General features: G+C 48.2%; 1 protein-coding gene across 1 annotated transcript in view; it reads right to left on the bottom strand.

Annotated features, from left to right (window-relative positions):
* Positions 1-20,889, bottom strand: part of LOC122374270 (collagen alpha-1(XV) chain-like) — a gene marked incomplete at its 5' end in the record, with an annotated part of 106,871 nt that overhangs the window by 11,892 nt on the left and 74,090 nt on the right. The window contains one exon of the mRNA XM_043352912.1: positions 17,680-17,853. Within this exon, the coding sequence (XP_043208847.1) occupies positions 17,680-17,853 (174 nt within the window). The remainder of the gene's footprint in view (positions 1-17,679; positions 17,854-20,889) is intronic.

Genomic DNA, 20,889 nt, shown 5'->3' with positions numbered 1-20,889 from the left:
TTCAGATAAGTGTTTGAGACCAGTTGTCAACCTTTTTTGCTATCGACGAAAGCCTGAGATTTTAAGCCACAATCATAACGCGAGTAAACAGCGTGTAGCAGCCCAGTTGGCACTTCGTGGGCGCTGCTGAGCACTATCTCATACATCAGCTGCTTGTCTTCCGTCTGAGGTCGACTTTTGAAGGAGCGACCACGTGGATGTTGAGAGAGCTACCTCATTCGCCAGCCAGCTGGAAATAGGCGCTCATAACACGCCAGTGGAAACAAATGAGGCCTGGTGCGCCGTGGCGCCCGGGCGGAAGGCGGGCAGGCCCACTGTGTGCCCCCCCCCCAGTTCACGGAGGAGCGGGGGGGGGGGCGGAAGACGATAAAGTGGGTTGAAGCGGAGCGGCCACACCGGAAGGAGGCGGCGTCAAACGGCCAACTCTTCCGCTGCAGCGGAAATGGCAGCCAGGGGTGTCGTTTTCCGAAAACGATTGGTAGTGCCCAAAGGCGGCGGCTGGCCATATATGACGGGGCTTACAAGGTAGGGTACCCCCAAATCTGCCTTTCTCATCGGATTTCGGCCACTTATTTTTCGCCCTGGTCATTGACAAGACTAACCGAAATATAAAAAAACACAAAAAACTTTGGAAATCTGGGTCCACACCGGACGCCATGCACAAAACGTGCAGTTATATAGGCAATAGTGTCGGAGGAATGCACGCCATTCTGAAAGAGGCCCACATCGACTTAAAAGGACGGCTGTGCTGAAAGGGGACAGGAACAGCTTTGAGGGCCCAAGCCGACTAAAAAAGACGGCTGCGGGGCCAGGAACGGTTTTGAAGACCCACGCCAATTGAAGGGTTCGACAACTAACGAGGATTGGAAACACAACGATAGTTAGAAAGACCTTCTTGCCAAAATAAAAGGATGACAGTACGAGGGGCGTTCAGAAAGCTACGGGCCCGACCATGAAGGAGCAGAGAGATACAGCATCGACTCATTAGACCAAAAAGTTCATTTATTCAAATAAACACCGTTAAGACAAACACATTTCGCGCAGCGCTTCGCGAGAGCCCTCAAGGCCTCCATAACCAAGTGGGTTTTGGACCCATCCTGCACGTCCAAGACGACTGATTTCGTCTCCCTGCTGTTAGCGAGGTTGCCGCTGCTAATTTTCTTATGTTGGGGAAGAGGTGGCAACCACTAACCAGAGTGCGCAAGGTTCGAAGAGAAAAAAAGTGGATGCGACAACAACTCGAAGCTCATCGCTTCACTGTTCGTCATCCCGCCCATGTAGGGTAGACCGGGGCAAGTCGCCCCGCCGAGGTAAAACGCCTCACCGATGTTTCTCGGAACTGGCAAGGTTCTGGAGAAACATCATCTCTTCTATAAAACGTGCACTATATGATCATTATATGAGCAGACTGGAAATAAATTGTGATGACTCTTTAGGAAGATATAGCCAAAAATGTGTTTTTGGAGTGATTTTTATGTTTTGTTGTCAGATTATGCACCATAGCGTTCTTTTATGGTTCACATCAGGTTACCGACTTTTATGTATTTTGAACAACTATTGTCTAGCGCTTATAATGCCGGGTTGGTTCGTGTTAAATTATGCCTTGCTGGAGTGCAAGGCGTTGTTCTCTGACCGAACTACGTGATGGGGTAAAACGCCCCAGTAGGTCGCGGGGCAAAAAGCCCCATGGGGCGTTTTACCTCATGTGTTGTTCGGACTACCCACTTCCTAATGTTCGGTAGCTGGCTAACAGTAAGTTTCTATGCATTTATATGTACTTTTCTCAGCAACTGGATGGCAAAGGAAGTATTTTGTTAACATTTCCATTGCAATAATTTATTATTTGGCCTTATGAGGCAGGTGAAAAACCTGCTCATACAATAGTGTTTTAGCTGAACACCTGATAGGGTGGAAGGAGCTAACTTCAGTGCCGTGCTTCCCAAGGTCTAACAGACCTCTCATATAAGATTTAAGTCAACTAGCATGTTTAATCTTTATCTAGAGTATGGGGCTTCTTGCCCCAGGCCGTGGGGCGTTTTGCCCTGGGGTTGGGGCAAAATGCCCCATTTGCAGTTGCTTCACAAATCACTTCCTAGCTAGGAGTCCGATCATAAGTGAATGAGTTTTAGGGGTGGAATTTAAAGTAAAATGTCCAAAGAACACATTGAGCACAAATTTAGCCTTCCAGGTGATGTGGGACAAAAGTTGTGTAGCAAAATAAATTATCTGGGGCGTCTTGCCCCAGGCTACCCTATGTACGCAGGTGCGTGGTCGCGGATCAGGTGCACACTTTACGTCAGCTTCCCTATAGCCTCTCCTCGATGTTTATCGAATGGACGCACATCATCAATTGTGTGCCCCTGTTTTGGAAAGTTGACGAGCGGAGGGGGGTCGCATCGACCCCTCCCCCTGCCAGGCCGTGTTATGAAAAATGCCCAGGGCGAGGGTTAACGCTTGGTGCCTTTTCTGCACTAACTACTATGAAACGAATCACTGCTCTCTTCTGGGCGTCGCCCATCCTATCCGAAATGGTGAACTACGCTACGAATAGAAGCCCGAATCAATCACAGAAGAGACTTAATTAATGGCCACTTACTTAATTTGCGTAAGTGGACATCCCAATAACACACACCGCCTTGCAGGCCAAAATTCCAACTCCTTCATTGTTCGGCCCGAAACTTTTTGAACGCCCCTCGTAGTTACGAGCTTCAGTTTTCGGGGTCTGATGCGGTAATGACCTGGCGTTGAACCCTGGGGAATCAGGCTGCATCACCCACTCAAATCAATATACCTATGGCCTATTCTGGAGCACCGCGGCACCTTCCGAAGTCGGTGTAGGGCCTCCAGCGGCTGGTGTGGAGACGGATCGGGGTCTATTAGGGGCGGTCGCGTGGTATGCGGGACTCAGAGGCAGTTATGGACCTCTATAACCAATTGCGTTTTCGAGCCTCTTAAAATCCATTAAGGACCGGAGTCCTAGACACGTGAAACCTCATTGTCAGCTACATGCACCTACTGTGGCTAGAACCTTATTTATGTACTTGCATATGTGCTTATTTAATATTTGCTTATCTGTTAAGGTATTTTGATTTTTTATCAACTGATAAGTGACAAAAGATTGGTAGGGCTCAGCGAACAATGGTAGGGCCCAAATAAACATTGGTAAGGCTCGGGCCCTACCAGGCCTATACAAAACGACGCCCCTGACTATTGTGAAACTTGGTAGGTAGGTAGGTAGGTAGGTAGGTAGGTACCACATAACTTGAAATTACTTGACGTAATGACATGATGTGGAAAGTGAAAATGATACCTAGGTATTGATGGAAATTTATGGACTTAGGTACGCTACAAGAAGATTGAATTGGTCAACCAATTCAAATTCAATCTACTTGTGGAGTAAGTCTATAGATTTTCATCAATAGTTACCACTTACCATTGAAGTTACTTGCTATCATGTTGATTTTATACATAAGAACCTCATTCATTTTATTTGTATGACATGTTTGAATGCAATTTTCCCAATAAGTGAAGAAAAATGTTGGTAGTGCTCAACAACACACTGGTAGTGCTCAGCTGAACATTGGTAGTGCTCGGGCACTCCCAGGCCTATACAAAACGACGCCCCTGATGGCAGCCATGGTAGCGGTGTAAGATGAATCAGTGAGGCGACGCATTTTGCAATAGGTACACGCACGCGATGCACACACCAAAGCACGCCAATGCGTATTTCAAATGTTTTAAGATCAAATTAAACATTCACTATCGCTCTATTCATATTATCTGAAAGACATCTTCGAATGTGGCCCATACATAAACAACTTTCATTCCGAGTCAGTGCTAAGTTTCCATCAACTCCCGGCACCGAGGCGTCAAATTTGCCAGCACGGGTCGTTTCACGTTCAAAGCTAAGTGAGACCGTCAATGTGCCAGCGACCAAATCAAAGTCGGTTCTCCGAACGCTATTCATGACGTCATTCACTCTGGCAGGTCAATGGTCCGCGCGGCCATATTTCTGGACCATAGCGGCAGACCGGGCAGCTAGCACATTGGACTAAATTCGACCTGAAATCACTACATCAAAGCGCTGTAATCAAATTATGTCCAGCCTACGATAATTGACTGCAAAGGAGGGAAATGTTCCGAGAATATATACCATGAACTCGAGGACAACGAGATACATGATGGATGTTTCTGGGTAGCCCTTTGGTGTTAATTTTCGCCGTGGATGGCTAAAGCAGGCAGCCCGGCCGGTGCCGGCCATTGTGAGTTTATGAACAGGCCCACGCCAGCGTGGTGATTTACGGAGTGGTCCGCCAACGGTGGCCGCCCTTCGTCATCGAAACAGACAAAAGGCCCAGAAATAAGACGGCCGTATCTCATGATATTCAGTATTTGGCCTATGCTAGATCAGCTCCGCATCATTATTGCTCGCCAAACCATTCCCAAAATTGGTTAAAACCAAATGTTTATGCAATGCTCCGCTACCTGCCTCCATCCGTTCGTGACCTTCGCGCAATATGCTATCGCTGGACTAATCACTTGCTGGTTACTTGCTGCACTTTTAAGTGCTGCAATTTATGTCATTATATTCACATAAACCAATGAACTTTAAGATGTAGTTATATGAAAAGTGACATTTTTTCACATATGGGAAACAGCTCTGCAAACCAGTCTCCTGATTTCAGATGACCCAATCAATGTCAATTCCGTACGGAAATTATTTTAACCCTCGCATGTGTGCGGCGTTTGCCAGCTTCTAATGTGTAGGGGGGGGGTCGGTTGGACCCCCCCCTTGCCGTTTGGCCCCTGATCGAGCTAGAGCTTCGCGGAAAAAACGAGCGTGTTGCCCGTGACAAGAGGAAGCCGATGATACCCAATTTTAAGGTCCTAGGTCATTGGTTGACCTTCCAGGTCAGGTCAATGACCCAAAGTCGGGAAAATCAGGACTTATTAGAAAGTCGTAAAGTGTGGCTGCTAAGGGGTTTTTCAGGGTGCTGATCACGAATATCGTGTTAGTTTTGATCACAGATGATGTCTTGAAGCATTTAGACCAGGTCGGGTCAGGTCAGGTCAGGTCAACCAGTAGGCGTCGTGTCGGGTATTCGTAGTACGTGTCAACCGCCTCTGACAGCTTCGTAACATGTTACGAAGTCACCAAAACTACTTCGTAAATGTTCAAATGGTTGCTAAATTCGAATTCAGCTCCAAAAACTTGTCCAGAAACATGTAAAACTCGAAAAAGTGAACCGAGGTCACCCGAGGTCACCAAAGGTCAATGACCTGACCTGACCTTCAGGTGACCTTGACACACACGGGAGTAACATCAAATCACATGTTTGAACGTTTGAAACCACGAAAAGCTTGCAAACACGCGGGTAGTGCGAGCCGGCATACGCGAAATCGCGATTCCGGCCAAACATGGTCTCGGAAAAGAGGTCACAGGTCAAAGGTCATTAGGGTCAGGGTCATGAAATTTTCAGGGTAGGTGTAAAATTGATCAATGCGAGGGTACTGAAAGTTTTGTCGCGATCGGCCGCTTTTTACGCGAGTTATTCGCGAAAAACCATGGGGGGGGGGGGTCCATCCGACCCCCCCTACACATGCGAGGGTTATGCGAGCACATAAAACAATAATTTCAACCTTGTCTTTTTATGCCGTTTACTGTGACGAATGCATCACTTTGAGATTGTCCAAAATTGTCCCTCAATGCTTCCGGATCGGAAAACATTGAATGAATGAATGAATGTACTTTGGACATTGAACCAATCGTTTCATTGCATGGTGGAGGTGAGGACACTGTTGAATACCCTCTGGACTGAACCTTGTCCTGCCCATCCATCACACCCCAAAGTACATATGTGCTGTTTTGACCGGGACAACAAACATGCCCGCTTTGGGTCGGCGGTCCGGCCACCGGCCACACCCAGACGGTTCCAATGGGTTTCCGTTCTGACCAAGCTAAACCTGAGAGTATACGGAGCACACCGTCCTAACTGCAAGCTGGCTGAGCACTTTTCCAGTGCAAACTAGCTGAGCTTAAATGGACCTGAATTGCACTAGGCTCTGCAATATCTGCAATTTGATATATGAAGATTCAATCTTTTTCTACGCCGCCATACATGAGGAAAATGATTGGTATTTGTTCCATATAAAGAAAGAGCGAAATATGTAGGTTCTTTGCCGTTACGGTGCGACCCCGGCGTCGATAACAAGATAAGCAAATAAATAACACAAAATATAGCTTCAGCATCGGTTTCTTCAAATTATAAAAAAAAAATACTAGCCGAAGAACAATACACGTTCTCGGCGAATGCGATTATAGTATGTTTTTTCCATTGGCGTTTAAGCTTTTAATTTGAAGATGAAGGCTTATTCCGTAATCTTGTTTGATTTCACTTCGGCAAGACTGCATCATAATGCTGCTTATCAATTCGTTTCATATTTTCCCCAGCCAGCTGCATGAAAGTATGAACGGCTGCCGGAAGGCAGAACGGACCTTGACAGACCAAGGACGACCTCGTCGTGCCCAAATTTGGAACCTTGTCTTTTTTAGAACGTTGTAATGTCATCAGATAAAGGAACTCTAAAAAGTGATAGATCTTATGTGAAATAATTCGTTTCTCTACAGCGATGGCCATGACTCAAACATATCACAACCCGGACAAGACCAAACGGACATCCACATTTCACTCTCAGCAGCTACCCAGCCAGTGCAGTGCAGCATGCGATGCGGTGCCGGCGACACTCCGGCTAACCCTCACCTGATGCGCTGTTCGTTCCCTGCTGGCCGTCGACCCTCCTCCGGAGAACCCTCCACCGGTCAAAGAGCGGAACCATCCGGACGCCGCCCCCAGACACAGCACCGTGGTGGCCAGCAGCAGCAGCACGCACACACCCAGACCGAGCTTTGTCGAGGTGGACAGCACGATGGCCATTGCTAGAGTCGGTGCTCCGAGGCGTGGAGGTCAGGTGCGCAAGACACTCGTGTCACACCGGCTTTGGAGGATCAGTTTATGTAGAGAAAGTCACACCGGAGGACCAGTCGCACCCGCAGATCAGTCTCAGCGGTTCTTCATCCGCACCCGCAGCCGGGATCAGTCACTACGGCGATTCAGTCGCACCAACGATCGAGATCCCTCGCACCGACAGCCGAGATCACTCAGTCAACCGACGGGAGCGACCAGTGAAGCCATTGCGAGCCGAGCATTCCAACTGACTGACTTCTCCGGTGTTACAGTTGAGCAGTCCGCGGTACCAGTGCAATGCCAGACACATGTCCAACTGTTATGTTCTCTGGCTCTGGCGTCATTCATTAGCGAGTGCCGGCGACAGTTTTCACACACAACAGAGACCAACCGCAGTTTATAACATCGCTGGGGAGTGGTGGTCCAGCTGAACTTCTCTCAATGATTTATATCGAATCTTGTAGCTATCTTCGACGGAAATCCAAATTGGATTCCCTTGAGCCAATGGCACTTCTGCAAGACCGCGACAATTTCAGTTTGACAGGGTCATCGAAATGTCCGCTGATCATGTCCCCTGATCACAATAACTCGTGAGGAAAAGCTGACCACTACAATGAGCTCCAGGCTGGACATTTACAAAGACCGATTCAAGATCAAAATTGATCTCTGATTACTTTCATTAGCTGTCTAGATGCTCTCCTCTCCTCACTTGCTGCAGAGGTCGAAACCTGGAAACGATTGCAGCGCATAATTGGTTGTCGAAGTCTTGTCTCAAGCTGAGGGGTCTTTGACGGTCTGAGCATATGCGACAGTCCCAATGACCGAGCACGATCAGAGATCAGGCTACTGAATAGACAGTGGAGAAAGGAATTGAATACCTACTATTCAATATTCATTAAACGTTCTTGGCAAACATGAAATGTGTTGAGACACCAACATAAATAACAAGGAAGCATAAACTGATGGATGGACAATAGTAATTTAAGGCGCATAAAAATCGATACAAAATGAGATCATTGGACATATTGGTCGTATGCCTTGTATGTTATACCTGCTAACTAAGGGAACACATTACGATTATCCCATGTGTTATGTAATTAAAGCCAGCTGGAAAACGATGATCAATTACTGCTTTAATTAAAAATGTTTATTGACCCACAGGACAACATGACACGAGGAGGAGTGATATGAACGGAGAAGGGACGAACAGGAGCGGAGAAGGAGGAATCCGTTCTCATTCTTGGGTGAAACTTACAAACAACCCCTGTTGTGGCGCCTCGATGCCGACTTACGGTTGGATCAAAGTTTGACGGCGGCGCTGATTTCTTCAGTGGCGATAAGAACACGAGTGTCACAAAATTGCTGCTCCGGAAATAAGCGATGTCGACTCTCCAACGCTCCTGATATATCTATAATCTCTTGAGGTATCACTGGACGGATGACGCTGAGCCGAGATGCAATGGAAGACCTGTCACCGCGAACCACTCACTCGGAACACTCGTAGTCAGCTTGATTAGCACAGTCTAATGACCACACTCGCGAAGGCCGGTGTCCGTCTGGGCCCACTGGAAGACAAACAGCGCCCGTTCGACGTCCGAGACACGGTGTCCGAGCCTCCTCACAGTTCACACAGGCGCCAAGGACGTGGGATTCCACATCAGGCGAGTCCAGCGGACATGCACCTCTCGCGGCGGACCTGGTAGCTGGAGCGGCCGGCGGCGGACGGTGTGTCGGTGTCGACAGCGCGCGCTCGGCGGCCGCGTCGCGTCGCGTCGATGCCGATGGACGGTCGCGCACCGCGCCGGTCGGAGCAGGTCGGAGGCGGCCGTCGGACCGCTCTGCGCCGGCCGTCTGACCGGCCGCGGCGTCCTCGCCCCGAGCCGTGGCACGGATCAATTACACGGATCATAGGAGCCCCGTGTGCCGGCGGCGCTCGAGGCTGTTTTTGTACCGACAGTAGGTCATCCCGGAGCCGTTCACGGGGTCACATGACCCGCGCCGCGGGCGGTGCAGCGGCGGCAGCGACCGACGGACGGCTCGGCCGACACTAATTGGACTAGTAGGCGCACCGAATGACATGGGGAGGGGAGAGCTGCAGCGAGCCGCGCGAGTATCGACAGCAGCGCTGCCCGGAGACCCAGCGCTTTATTCCCGACTTATGTAAGCACCGGGGTCAGCCATTCACCTTCCATTTTCTTGTTAAATTGAATCGATTAGTTTTGAACTGACGTTGACATATTCTAATATACGAAAATGTCGTTGAAGGTTTCTGCGTATGAGCAACGACATTTCGGCTTACACCTAGGAATCTTTGGAGACCAAAAACTATAAATTTAGAGAACGGTAGTTGTGGTAGCTGTATTGCGGTAAAGTAGGTATATTTTGGATGGATTGGCAAGGGAATCCATACGTTGTTACAAAACACACCAGTTCAGTACTGATAAGCGGAACCTTTTAATCGGGCAATTTATCACCCAGACATTACGAGGCCGTCGCTGCGGTACCGAGCCTGTGGAATGTTTGCAGAAGCGATGGACGGTAGGTACGGAGTGTAGGCTCAAGTGACCTAAGGGACACGAGCTCCCGGATCTTCCACCAACTCAACCCAAAAGCAAATACGAGTTGGAATGTTTGCATTTGCTGCTGCGGGCAATGTGTTCGGTGCCACACAGGTACCGATATACCTTAATGGTGAAGACTTTCAATAACTTTGAGGACCCAGCAGTGAGTCGTAAAAGCAAGATCAATATTTCATAAGAGCACGGAATGCCATGAGCACTTTGTGCACTGTGCAGGTCAAAAACAACAATAAATTGCGAGCAACTTTCCCACAAGCCGAAGCGGATCTGGAGGACCTAGCCGTGGTGTAACATAAGAAGGGTTTATTCCTTTTATTCTGGCGATGGAAGTAACGCTAAAAATAGAAATTATTAAACTAAAAATACTCAGCTGCCTCCCTCGATTTTGAGACCACCGCTGTACTGAAGCTTCTTACAGTACAGCGCAAAATGTTGCGCTGTACTGCAACATTAGTAACATTTATAGTTGGCATTACTTACTAAGTAATGCCAACTATAAAGAAACGAGAGTTTAGAAAAAGTATAAAAAGATTAGGACAGCCACGCATCTTTCTTAAGCACTCAGCGTCAGCCATACCTTCAATCACTTTGATAAGACCTGTGACACAAGTGAACAGTGAACACCAGAGTCATTGAGGCCGGCCAACGAAACCGAGGCGACATAAAGAAAACCTCCCAAACGCTGGGTGCTAACCAATAACCACGATGGCCAGTGCCATCAGTTCCTGAGCGGACTGTCGCCCCCTGCCGGAGTGAAGTTCCGTTACCAAACATACCAGGCAGCCACGCTGTTTACTCAGCAGAGCAAGCGGATCACTCGAGAAAACGTCCTCCCTTGACCCTAGAGTCGATTCCGCAGTTATCGCACCCCTGCAGTGGTCCATGTTAAACTCGAAAACGTCAGTGCTCAAAACGACAGCACGTCAGATGATTAGAACGGGGAGCATTCATTCTGGCCAGGGTTCATAATGTCCAGGGTACGCTATGCCCAGTGTCAAAATGGCCAGTGCCTTGAATGGGCCAGAGTTCATAATGTCCAGGGATTGCATGGTCCAAATGTGGCCAACTGGCTGCAGATAGGGTATATTCAAAGAGGCCAGGGTTCATAATGTCCAGGGCACGATGTGTCCAGTGTTCAAAATGGCCAGGGTTCATAATGTCCAGGGCACGATGTGTCCAGTATTCGAAATGGCCAGGGTTCATAATGTCCAGGGCACGATGTGTCCAGTGTTCAAAATGGCCAGTGCCTTGAATGGGCCAGAGTTCATAATGTCCAGGGATTACATCCCTGGACAGGCCGAAGGCCTGAAGCCTGATGCATAACCACTTAACCTAAAAATATTTGATTTACTATTGCTTGCAATCTATTCATGCGAGAAACTATTTCCTTATCCCTGGTAGGCAAACATCATTACCTTAGGTTAGGTTAGGTTAGGTTAGGTTAGGTTAGGTTAGGTTAGGTTTGGTTGGGTTGGGTTGGGTTGACTATGTAATCCCTGGACACTATGAACTCTGGCCCATTCAAGGCACTGGCCATTTTGAGCACTGGACACATCGTGCCCTGGACATTATGAACCCTGGCCATTTCGAACACTGGACACATCGTGCCCTGGACATTATGAACCCCAGCCATTTTGAACACTGGACACATCGTGCCCTGGACATTATGAACCCTGGCCTCTTTGAATTTACCCTATCTGCAGCCAGTTGGCCACTTTTGGACCATGTAATCCCTGGACAATGTGAACACTGGCCAATTCAAGGCACTGGCCAATTCGAGCACTGGACACATTGTGCCCTGGACATTATGAACCCTGGCCTAAATAATACGCACCCATTAGAACTGAGATTCAAGTGAAGTTTCGAAGGTCAAGTAAGGTGTTCCCAGTTCACCATGCTGTACTGCCATCTGCTGTATGCGGTCGATTGATCCAGCCGGAAGCAGTAAAGCTGAACCCTTTTTGTGTGGGCACATTTGAATTACATTTCGAAATAGGCCTGGGGTTATAGGATTAATTATATTCTGAGTTCATCGGGTGCTTCTAATATGTAGGAGTTCACCACGTTCAGAGAAGGCCCGTGGTTTGATGTTGTCACCACAATGCTGAAGCAGTGAATCATTGATATAAATACCGGACGACTGACTGAGCTGCTGCAGAGGCCACGACAGGGGCACATTATGTGGAGGACCGGCGCGTTATCCGCAAACAAGTCCCGAGAGTGACTAACTGACTAGGCCTTACGCCCGCAGCTTATCATCCGCAGCCTGCGCCGGCGACGAGTCATTTCCTGGGCCAGCTTTAGAGCGCGCCCGCTTCCGCCTTAATTCCGCAGTCCGCAGTTCATTAGGATAGGACATTCATAAAGTCCTCCAGAAGTTACCGAGGAAATTGGATTTCTTTGACCTTCGGATGCTTTCCCCGGTCTGGGTCACAAGTTGTCGGCGATCACTGCTGCTAATTAGGTGGGAAGCGTTTCAGAACTTCGGTTTGACTTTGATAGACGATCGAAAAGAGTAAATGTCGCTGAGATGTGATCTATTTTAAGTCGCATGCCATGCTTGAATTACACTAAAATAGATGCTTCCAAAATGATTGAGAACTTCATGATGACACTGAAAGAAACATTCTCTTAGCGACATCACAATTCACAAGGCATCCCAATTTCAGCTAAAAATAGATTCCTCTAAAATCCCACCTTCATTTCAGAGGAAATGTGCATTGTGCAATGATAATAATTGAATACATCTGTGAGCTGCTAATTGCACAATGGCTCGCTCCGGCCGCGGGGCCGTGGCCGCGCTGTCTCGGTACTCGGCCGGCATTAGCACTGCAATCCCTGCCCCAATCCCACCCCCGATAACGGTGTCAGGGGCGGCCCAGTGACCGATCGTGCGCCGAGGGCCGGCGCCGCTCCCGCGGCTATGATTGCCGAGCATCGCCTCCCCACCACTGAGAGGAAACAGCGAGTGCCTTTGGAAATGGCCAAAAGGTCAGTCTAGTAATTTTCAAGAAAAAAGATGCATATGTTTAAAGAGAGCAATGGGTTATATATGTCGTCCTCCATTGCACCGAAGTAGCTCGGCGCGTGCATGTGTGCGTGTGCGCGGTGCGCGGATCCCGGGGTCGCCTTTCGCGCCGGATACGGCATTGCCAGAGGGCCGATGTGGTATTACCCGGTCGCAGGTGCCGCTAATGGGTATCGTTTGGACGCCGTCAATACGGGATTGCGGCGATACCGATCGGCCTACAAGGATGGAATGGCGCGGCTGGTGACCGACAAGTCAGGTCGGCCCGGTCGGCGCGTCCCAGCCGAGTCAGGGGGCAATAGCCGTTTTCACGAGGGGCAATCTAGCGAACGCACTAAGTTGACCAAATCTGCACCAAATATCTTTCATAACAAGTATATCATGAATTTATTTCAGTGGTTTAATCGTAAATAATGTCTGATAATTTGAAAAATAAGGCATATAAGCATCTGTGCAACCCAAACTGATAACTTTTAAAAAACGCAATGAACCTAACTTGAACAAATTTGCACCTAATCTACACTAAATATGTACCAGGCATGGCCATCGTGAAAATGGCTAATATGTGGCAAACAGACCGGCTAGCGCGAAAGCGGGAATAGATGTTTTCATATGTGAACCTTTGAAATTCTAGTTTTCCAACAAGTCATAACAAAAAGAGAAATAACCGAAGGTTTGTTGTCAATAGTTGAAACACTATTCTTCAGAATTGTGTTTTTCTATTGAAAAACAAATCTGAGTTCCCTGACAATTTGGCAAAAGCTGCCTGAGATCAGTACAACTTGATGCTCGAGAAAACAGTTGTTCCAAAAATTCTGATTTTTTTCAGGATTTCTAGTGTATAAAACAGCTCCCTCAGTAAGTTATGCAGGTTAAACATTTCTTCCATAACCCGGCGGCCGCTGGGCCTCCGCGCCACCCACCGGCCGCTGGGGGGGGGGGGGCATATAGTTGCCCCCCTTTACTTCTGCGACGATATCGTCGTAACGCGAAGAGATAGAGAAGCGAAACTTTGCACACATCTTCCTGAATACCTAGCCGAGGTTGCGTCCAAATTTGGTGTCAATCCCATTTGAAATGACCTCACAGTGACGTCATAAGTAAAATTATAGATTTGCGACTCTCATATTCCTCACGATACATCAGATATATGGGACCGAATATAAAGGGTCGATTATTGGTCAGAAACTAGATGGAAGTTTAGTTAGATGTTTAATTAAGGATGACAGCAGGTGCTGTCTAGTTCATTTACAGTTGAGTTTCATGCTCAGCGTCATCAGAAACGGTCCATATCGGAAAACGACAAAACTTTATGACGTCACTGTGACGTCATCTTAGGTGCTACAACCACCAAACTTTCCTCAAACATTGCCTAAGTATTTATTTGAAGCTATGCCAAGTTTCACGTTCGTAGCTCATCAGGTTTCGGAGATATTTCACAAAACGTAAAGGGGGGTAACTTTATGCCCCCCCCCCAGCGGCTCGTGGGATAAGCAGTGTCGCAATCGTCACAGCCATGACCGGCGGCGGGGGTGGGTCGGGCAGTGCAGTCGACTGCGTCACGGATCCCACACAAACAATCGGTCATTGTGTCCGTCTGTGTCCCGCCGCCGTTCACAGGAAGGGCGGCACCAGAGGCGGTGGGCGGGTCACAGGACGAAGGCCGCCACAGGACAAATGCCGACGGTCGGCTGGGCAGGCAGTCCAACTCCAGACCTTCTCTGAATGTCTGTGACGGATGAACAGGCATTTCTGTATATCTGCGGAGCGTGATTGGACGCTCCCTGTGTATCTGGTGCGGGTGACCAGATCAGTTCCAATCACTACGTCATGTCGCAGCCGTTCATAGAACGGATATGACAGCGCTCGGCGCGGCTGCTGGTAGCCCTTTGAACGTTGATGTCACTTCCAAAGTTCCAGTGACTATTGCAAAGCGTCACTCGGGCTGGACGTTTGAATGAAAGAGCTTTGAAATAAACAAGTGCGGCCTGCCTTCTACTTCCATGGTGCACCGAAAACCCAACAGGGATTCGACAATATCTTTTGTTGTAGGTAGTTAGATCATTACGAAACAAAAGCGACACATGTTTTATCGACAGCTCATCAGTTTGAAGCGAATTCCCGAATTTCGGTAAAGCGTGACCTCAAAAAAGCGCAAGTGCTAGCAGCAGACGCAGTCGTGGATAATGTATTTCCTCGCATAGAGATAACCTGCGTTCGCACATTTTTGAAACGTTTATGAAAGTGCACTGTCACGACGTCCATTAAAGTTAACTAAGCGTGAGGCGGGCATACACAATGCATCACCAGAGGAAGGTGTACCGTGTTATGGATCGTTACAATATCCGTAGAAAAGCAGATATACTTTTGTGTACCTACCACTGTAAGTGTACAAGGCTGTCGTTTTATATTACACATCGTTAACCATTCAGTACTCGGCTAAGGTGACACACTGCTGAAATATGATACACATCAGCAGCCATGAAGACACGCCGTATGCTTTTGTCACGAGTCTTCTAATCGTCAGGCCGTCATTGACGACTGGTTAATGTCAAATGGCATCGTTAGTGCCTGCTCTACTGTCCGTGTCCTGGCGCTCGGGTACATTTTATTTATCAAGTCGTGCTGCACAGTGCATATGAGGCCTTCTGCATGGGAGGGCTGAGGCTTATCAGAAGTTCTCCAGAATCGGTGAAGTTATTGGAGAGTGTCCCTTTATTATTATTATTACTATTATTATGTCAAACATCCACCAACCACAGAACAGTGGGCACTACGGTGGCATAGCACAAACAGACGCACACATGCATACAATTTCACACTATTTCACACATTTTCACAATTTCACAATTTCACAATTTCACAATTTCACACATTTCACTTTAAGGTCAATCGGTAGTCTCGGTAGCAGATAGTTACTCTTGGGGTTGTCAAGGGGTCGACCAGCAAATGAATTGTACCTAAAAAGTACCATAAATCGGAGAGCGGAAATGATAGCTCTTTGATGGCCGGCAATTTGTGCATGGTTACGGAGCGAGCGAAGCGAGCGGAGTCTTTCCTTAGATTAACGGAAATTTCTGAGTATGAGCGGCCGGCCGGCCGGCCGGCCGTGCGGACGCTTTTGCGAGGCTTATATCTCAGCAACCACTTGACCGATTTACACGCGGTAATTTTTGTAGGGTAGCTTCATTCCTTCTACCAAGTATTGTACTATTCCCGATGCATGTGGGTGACCCCTTATGCACGTGCCACGTGCAAAACGAAGAGGTGCCAGTTTTGTAATTGTTGCAATATCTCGGTAACTACTTGGCCGATTGCGCTCAAAGTTGGCATGTAGGTAGGCACCCACTAGGCACTGCATATCCATGTGCCAGAGTTGGGGTGCTGCTGCACGTGCGCACGTGCAGGGGTCGTTTCCAGATCTCGAGAACGGCTGGACCGATGGCGCTCAAATTTGATACACGGTTAGGGACCAGTTAGTAGGGTGCCGTGCACAAGTCAGTTGGGACCCATTTTGCACGTGCGCACGTGCAGGGTGCCGCTCCCAGATCTCGAGAACGGCTGGGCCGATTGTGCTTAAATTTGGCACATCGCTAGAAACCGGTCAGTAGGGTGCCGTGCACAAGTCAGTTGGAGGTACCCCCCCCCCCGAAATTTTGCACGTGCAAGACTCACCCCCTCGCTCGCTCCGTTAGTCGCCCCAAAAGGCGCTATACTGGTAGTGTATAAAAATTTGTGTTTGACGCACGATTTTTTAAATAGAGAAGCATGTGGTTGTGTCTACTGGGTATTGAATTAAGCACTTTCTGTCCAATGGGACTATTTCAGCCGTGGAATAATCAAAAACAGCCTTCAGGCTGACTTCCCACACCAAACGGTCACTTCGCCGCACGTAAGCCCGCCCCGATGAAGCCACTGTTCGGATGATGGCGACCGTCCAACCCAGAGCAGGGAAATTGAGGTACCTATTGATGAAAATAATAACAGATGTACGGAGTGCGCTTCCTGAGGATGGATCAGAGGGTTCAGAGGAAAAAAATGAAATATGTAAAACAATTAAAACTCTCCCGAATGCTTCAACTAGAATAATACGCATAGGAAAACATCACGGACTCTTTCATTCACCGTTCCGTGCTTCTATCCTCAGGATACTGAAATCCTTCTCCCCCACACCGCAATCCTCTCCGGGCTGGACAGGCAACTTTATCTCATGCGGACTGCTCCCTTGGAGCGGCACCGCTGCTCCCGAGGGAGCGCACCCCGTAGCCGGGTGCAGTGAGTGTCTTGGGGCTGGGTGGCCTGTCCTCTGGTCGGGCTCAGCCCCGGCGACTCACTAGGGTGCCTGCCCAGACCAATGTCTCCCCCTATATCCTATTATCCTCCCGGCTCTGAAATGGTCTAATTGGACCGAAAGGGCCTAACCCAACAAAACAAACAAACAAACGAACTCTTTCATTGCTACAAAAAAGCCTTTTCACCATTTCGTGGAGAATGGGAGACAGTGTATTCCTTTCTCTCAGTTATCCACGAGTGATAAATCAATAAGCCCGGACGACAGGGACGACGTGCGCCGTGCACCTCCGCCGTTCTGCGACGAACTATCGGCACCCTCAGCGCCCTCTTCGCCTGTGGTCGTTTCTGGTACTAACAGTTCGCCGTACCCCTGCGGCGCGGCAGCACCGCTGATGGTCGGGTAAGGGAAGAGTACTGAGGAAGGAGGATGAGCCCGAGGGAAAGAGCGGACCTGGACCGCCAGCCACGACGCTGCAAATGGGACGGAGTTATGCACATAGAACACACATCTAAATGGTCATAAAATGAAATGCAAACAGCCACATAAAACTTTCGTTACGGTTATCACAAGAGTCGTCAGCGGACCTAGCAAAAACAAAAACTCTACCACTTCAATCATCTAGCTTTTAGTGGTAAACCCTAGATTGTTGATTGAGAAAGACACACAGCAGTGCCATGCTATTACGTCCGAACAGATTTTAATTGACCCATATCTTGACGGAATGAATTACTCGTATCATGACTATCACCTAATTTAGCAAAAGACCAAGCGGAACACTAGCTTGAATTCGGTGACCCCTCGTCGGGGACTGACCTCGAATTGTCCCCCGATGATGCCGCCCGCCTGGCCGATGAATAGGGTCGAGGCAGGGTCGAAGATCAGCTCGAGCGGCACCCGGGGCGCGTACGCGGACGAGTGCTTGGTGCAGTTCAGGTAGAGGGTGACCTCAGAGTCGGTCACCTGTAGCGCCAGCTTGGTCCACTCGTCCTGAGCGAGAGAGAAAGGGTGAGGGAGTGCAGGGTGTCTGAGACATAGGTGGAAACGCGGAGCCTGGCACCATATAGATCTTATAATATTATAAGATTTCTATGCCTGGCCCACCAAACGCTGCGCCTATTTGGTCAGAAGTAGAACCGTTCGTCACCGCTTTAAAAACACATGTTAGGTTAGATAGGACACCTCCATATCTTGGATAGCTCGCGCCCGGGTAGACCTCTCAGCCAATTCGTCATAGTGGGGTGGGGGTGGGGTGGGGGTATTTGGCCACACCAGGTCATCTTGGAATGTAAGAAAGATAGAAAGACGTGGTAAAAGGTGACATCACTCGCTAAAAGATATTTCGCGATCATTTAGGTTACTTTTCGATCTGGTCATCACTAAGGTCACTGGAGATCTCCTGAAGTAAAATTATCATGACTTTCGGTTCACGACCTAAACAACATTCAAAAATCGGCGCATTACTTGAGAACCAACACAGCTGCAGCGCCGCGGAAACGCGCATTCGATAGCTTTTTCAAAGTTTTTTTTTTCAAACAATGCTCTCAGATTTGACGGAAGTTCAGCCTCCAGAGCGCAAAATCTCTCAAAATTGGACGTTTTGCCGAAAACGTTTTTTTCTGCAATGAAAAGGTCATACTGCATACCAGTGTATTGTTATCATTGAGCTGAACGCATCCATGGTGTTTTCAGTGTTCTAGCATGTTTCTAAGGTTACTGTAAAAAAACTGCTAAGAGACGTTTCATGACCTGATGTGACCTCAGGGGCATAGAGGGGTCACTGGTGCCGAATTTAAATTCCGTGCGTCAAAATTTCACACGGAATTAAAAAATGGGAGCATGCGGCTACCCCAGAATTTCACCTTTGACCTGATACCTACTGATCCGGAAAATGACCTCAATCATAAAATCTTAAGAATGCTTTGGGAAGATCTCGTGCAGAACCTTGTTTCGAAGGGCTTGATATGGCCATCGGCTCTTGAGATAACGGGGGGTCCGGATCCGACCCCATCCCCCCAGGTGGTCGTGTGTACGAAAACGGAAAGGGTCCTAGCGATGCCAGGTCAAATAGGACGAGAAAATAAGTAAAGCTCATGATATCAACTGTTTACTGATTGCCATCCGGTCTGTCTGAAAGGGGTCATTGAAAATAACCGAAATATGTGCAGGAACATCAGCGCAGACTGGCTGGTATTTGTAGCAGCTACGTCACACTTTCAGGGGGCGGATAAGTTGGCACACCCGGCCTGCAGTGTTAATTGGCACGTTATTTACTTTTTCACAACTTTGAGGTCATCAATGTGATATCATGGAAGCCACGCAGGGATATGTGATATCACATGTTCATCGGTATGCAGTATTTTCGTCCAACGACGCCAGACACGCCGGCCTTGGTGTCTCACTATTCGCGGTAAATATTTGGCTTCGGGTCACCTCAGGTGCGTGGGTAGATCGGTTGAGGGGTCGGCTGTGAGACGCCGGGACGTGGGTGGGTGGGCTGTGGGGGAGTGGGGGGTGTCGGCTGTGAGGCGCTGGGACGTGGGTGGGTCTCTGGTCACTGTAAGTTCGTGGGTGGATGGGCGGTGGGCGGCCGGTGCGTCATGTTCCGACTGGCACGAGGCCACGGAGACGGCGGACGACTCAGAAATGTTCAATCCACAGGTTTTTGACCCATGATTGTGCAAGGTGACCTCCGAAGTCCTTGAAAGTATTAAACCTATTACATAAGTAAAAGGGTCATGATTATCATTGGCTTAAGCCAATGATGCACTTCTTTGATGCACGATTTTATGTGCAACTTGAAATGAAAGCCTGGAAGCCTGGAATATTCATATGGCGTTATATAAGCACATAATTGTCTTTTAACCCGCGCCCAGATGGGGTCTGCCGAGCAACGTGGTCTGATGGGGGGGGGGCCATTTTGGCCCCCCCTCTCAGATCTCGAGAACCACGCAACATAGCGACAAGCGGTAAACGGTGTTGGATAGCCCCAACGGGTAACTACCTTGTGACCCAATTTCATTGACCTCGGTCAAACCGATGACGTCACAGGTCAGGTCAAAGGTCAAATTTTCACCGTTTACAGGCATTTCAAGAAATGCGTTGTAAAATCGTGTAAAATGCATTTCATTGAAAATCATCGATGGGGAAATGTTCTTCAAACACATATTTTGCTATTTGAGGTCACTGATACCAGGTCAGGTCACAGAGGTCAGGTCACTGGGGGGGGGGGGGGTCACAATATGAAAGTGTCGTGTGATACATGTTTTATGGTCCATTTTACATGACAAATGCGATTATGTGGGTCAGACAGACTTAAGGGCCAGCTTAGGTCACGTTTTGGTCAAGGTCAGGTCAAGGTCAGGTCAAGGTCAGGTCAAGGTCAGGTCAAGGTCAGGTCAAATTAGGTCAAATTTCAAAGTTGATATTTTTGCATAAAATGGGTATCGATTCGATGCAGCTCGTCACGGGGAGTTCAATGGCGGTCTCCGTTTTGCGCTACGAGCTCTAGAATTGCTAAAAATTGAGTTCAAAAATTTGACGTCATCAATTTTTAACAGTTTTTTCGCTATAACTTGGCCAAAAAAAGAGGTATCGATCTAAAATTTGGTATGTATATCGAAGAGCGCAAGGACTATCACATATATTCCGGTTTTTTTCCAAATTCGAAAAATTTTTTGGAAATTTTTTGAGTTTTTCTAAAAAAATCATTTTTTTATTTTTGGGGGTCAAAATCCCAAAATTTCGAAAATCCGAGATAGCAGTTTTGTAGCGCCGTCTTTTCTCTACACAACCACATAAAGAACTTTGAAATTGCTTGTTAACTGTAGAATTGGTGAGCGTTTCAAGATGTCATGTTTTTTGCTCATTTTTACTCGAACATGACCTCAGTTTGACCTCAATAACTCCTGACCTGAGGTGACCTGTGACTTGAAATTTTGTGTGAAGGTGTCAAATTGATGGCCGGTAAGGTACCCAAAATTTGGCGGCGCTGCGCGCCGCCGTTTTCTCGCTATTTAAGAAAAA

Source organism: Amphibalanus amphitrite, unplaced genomic scaffold (assembly GCF_019059575.1).
Source record: "Amphibalanus amphitrite isolate SeventyFive unplaced genomic scaffold, NRLGWU_Aamphi_draft 001631F_arrow, whole genome shotgun sequence".
Lineage (NCBI taxonomy): Eukaryota > Metazoa > Arthropoda > Thecostraca > Balanomorpha > Balanidae > Amphibalanus > Amphibalanus amphitrite.
Note: the sequence above shows the minus strand (reverse complement) of the source record. Positions and strands in the feature narration are given on the sequence as shown.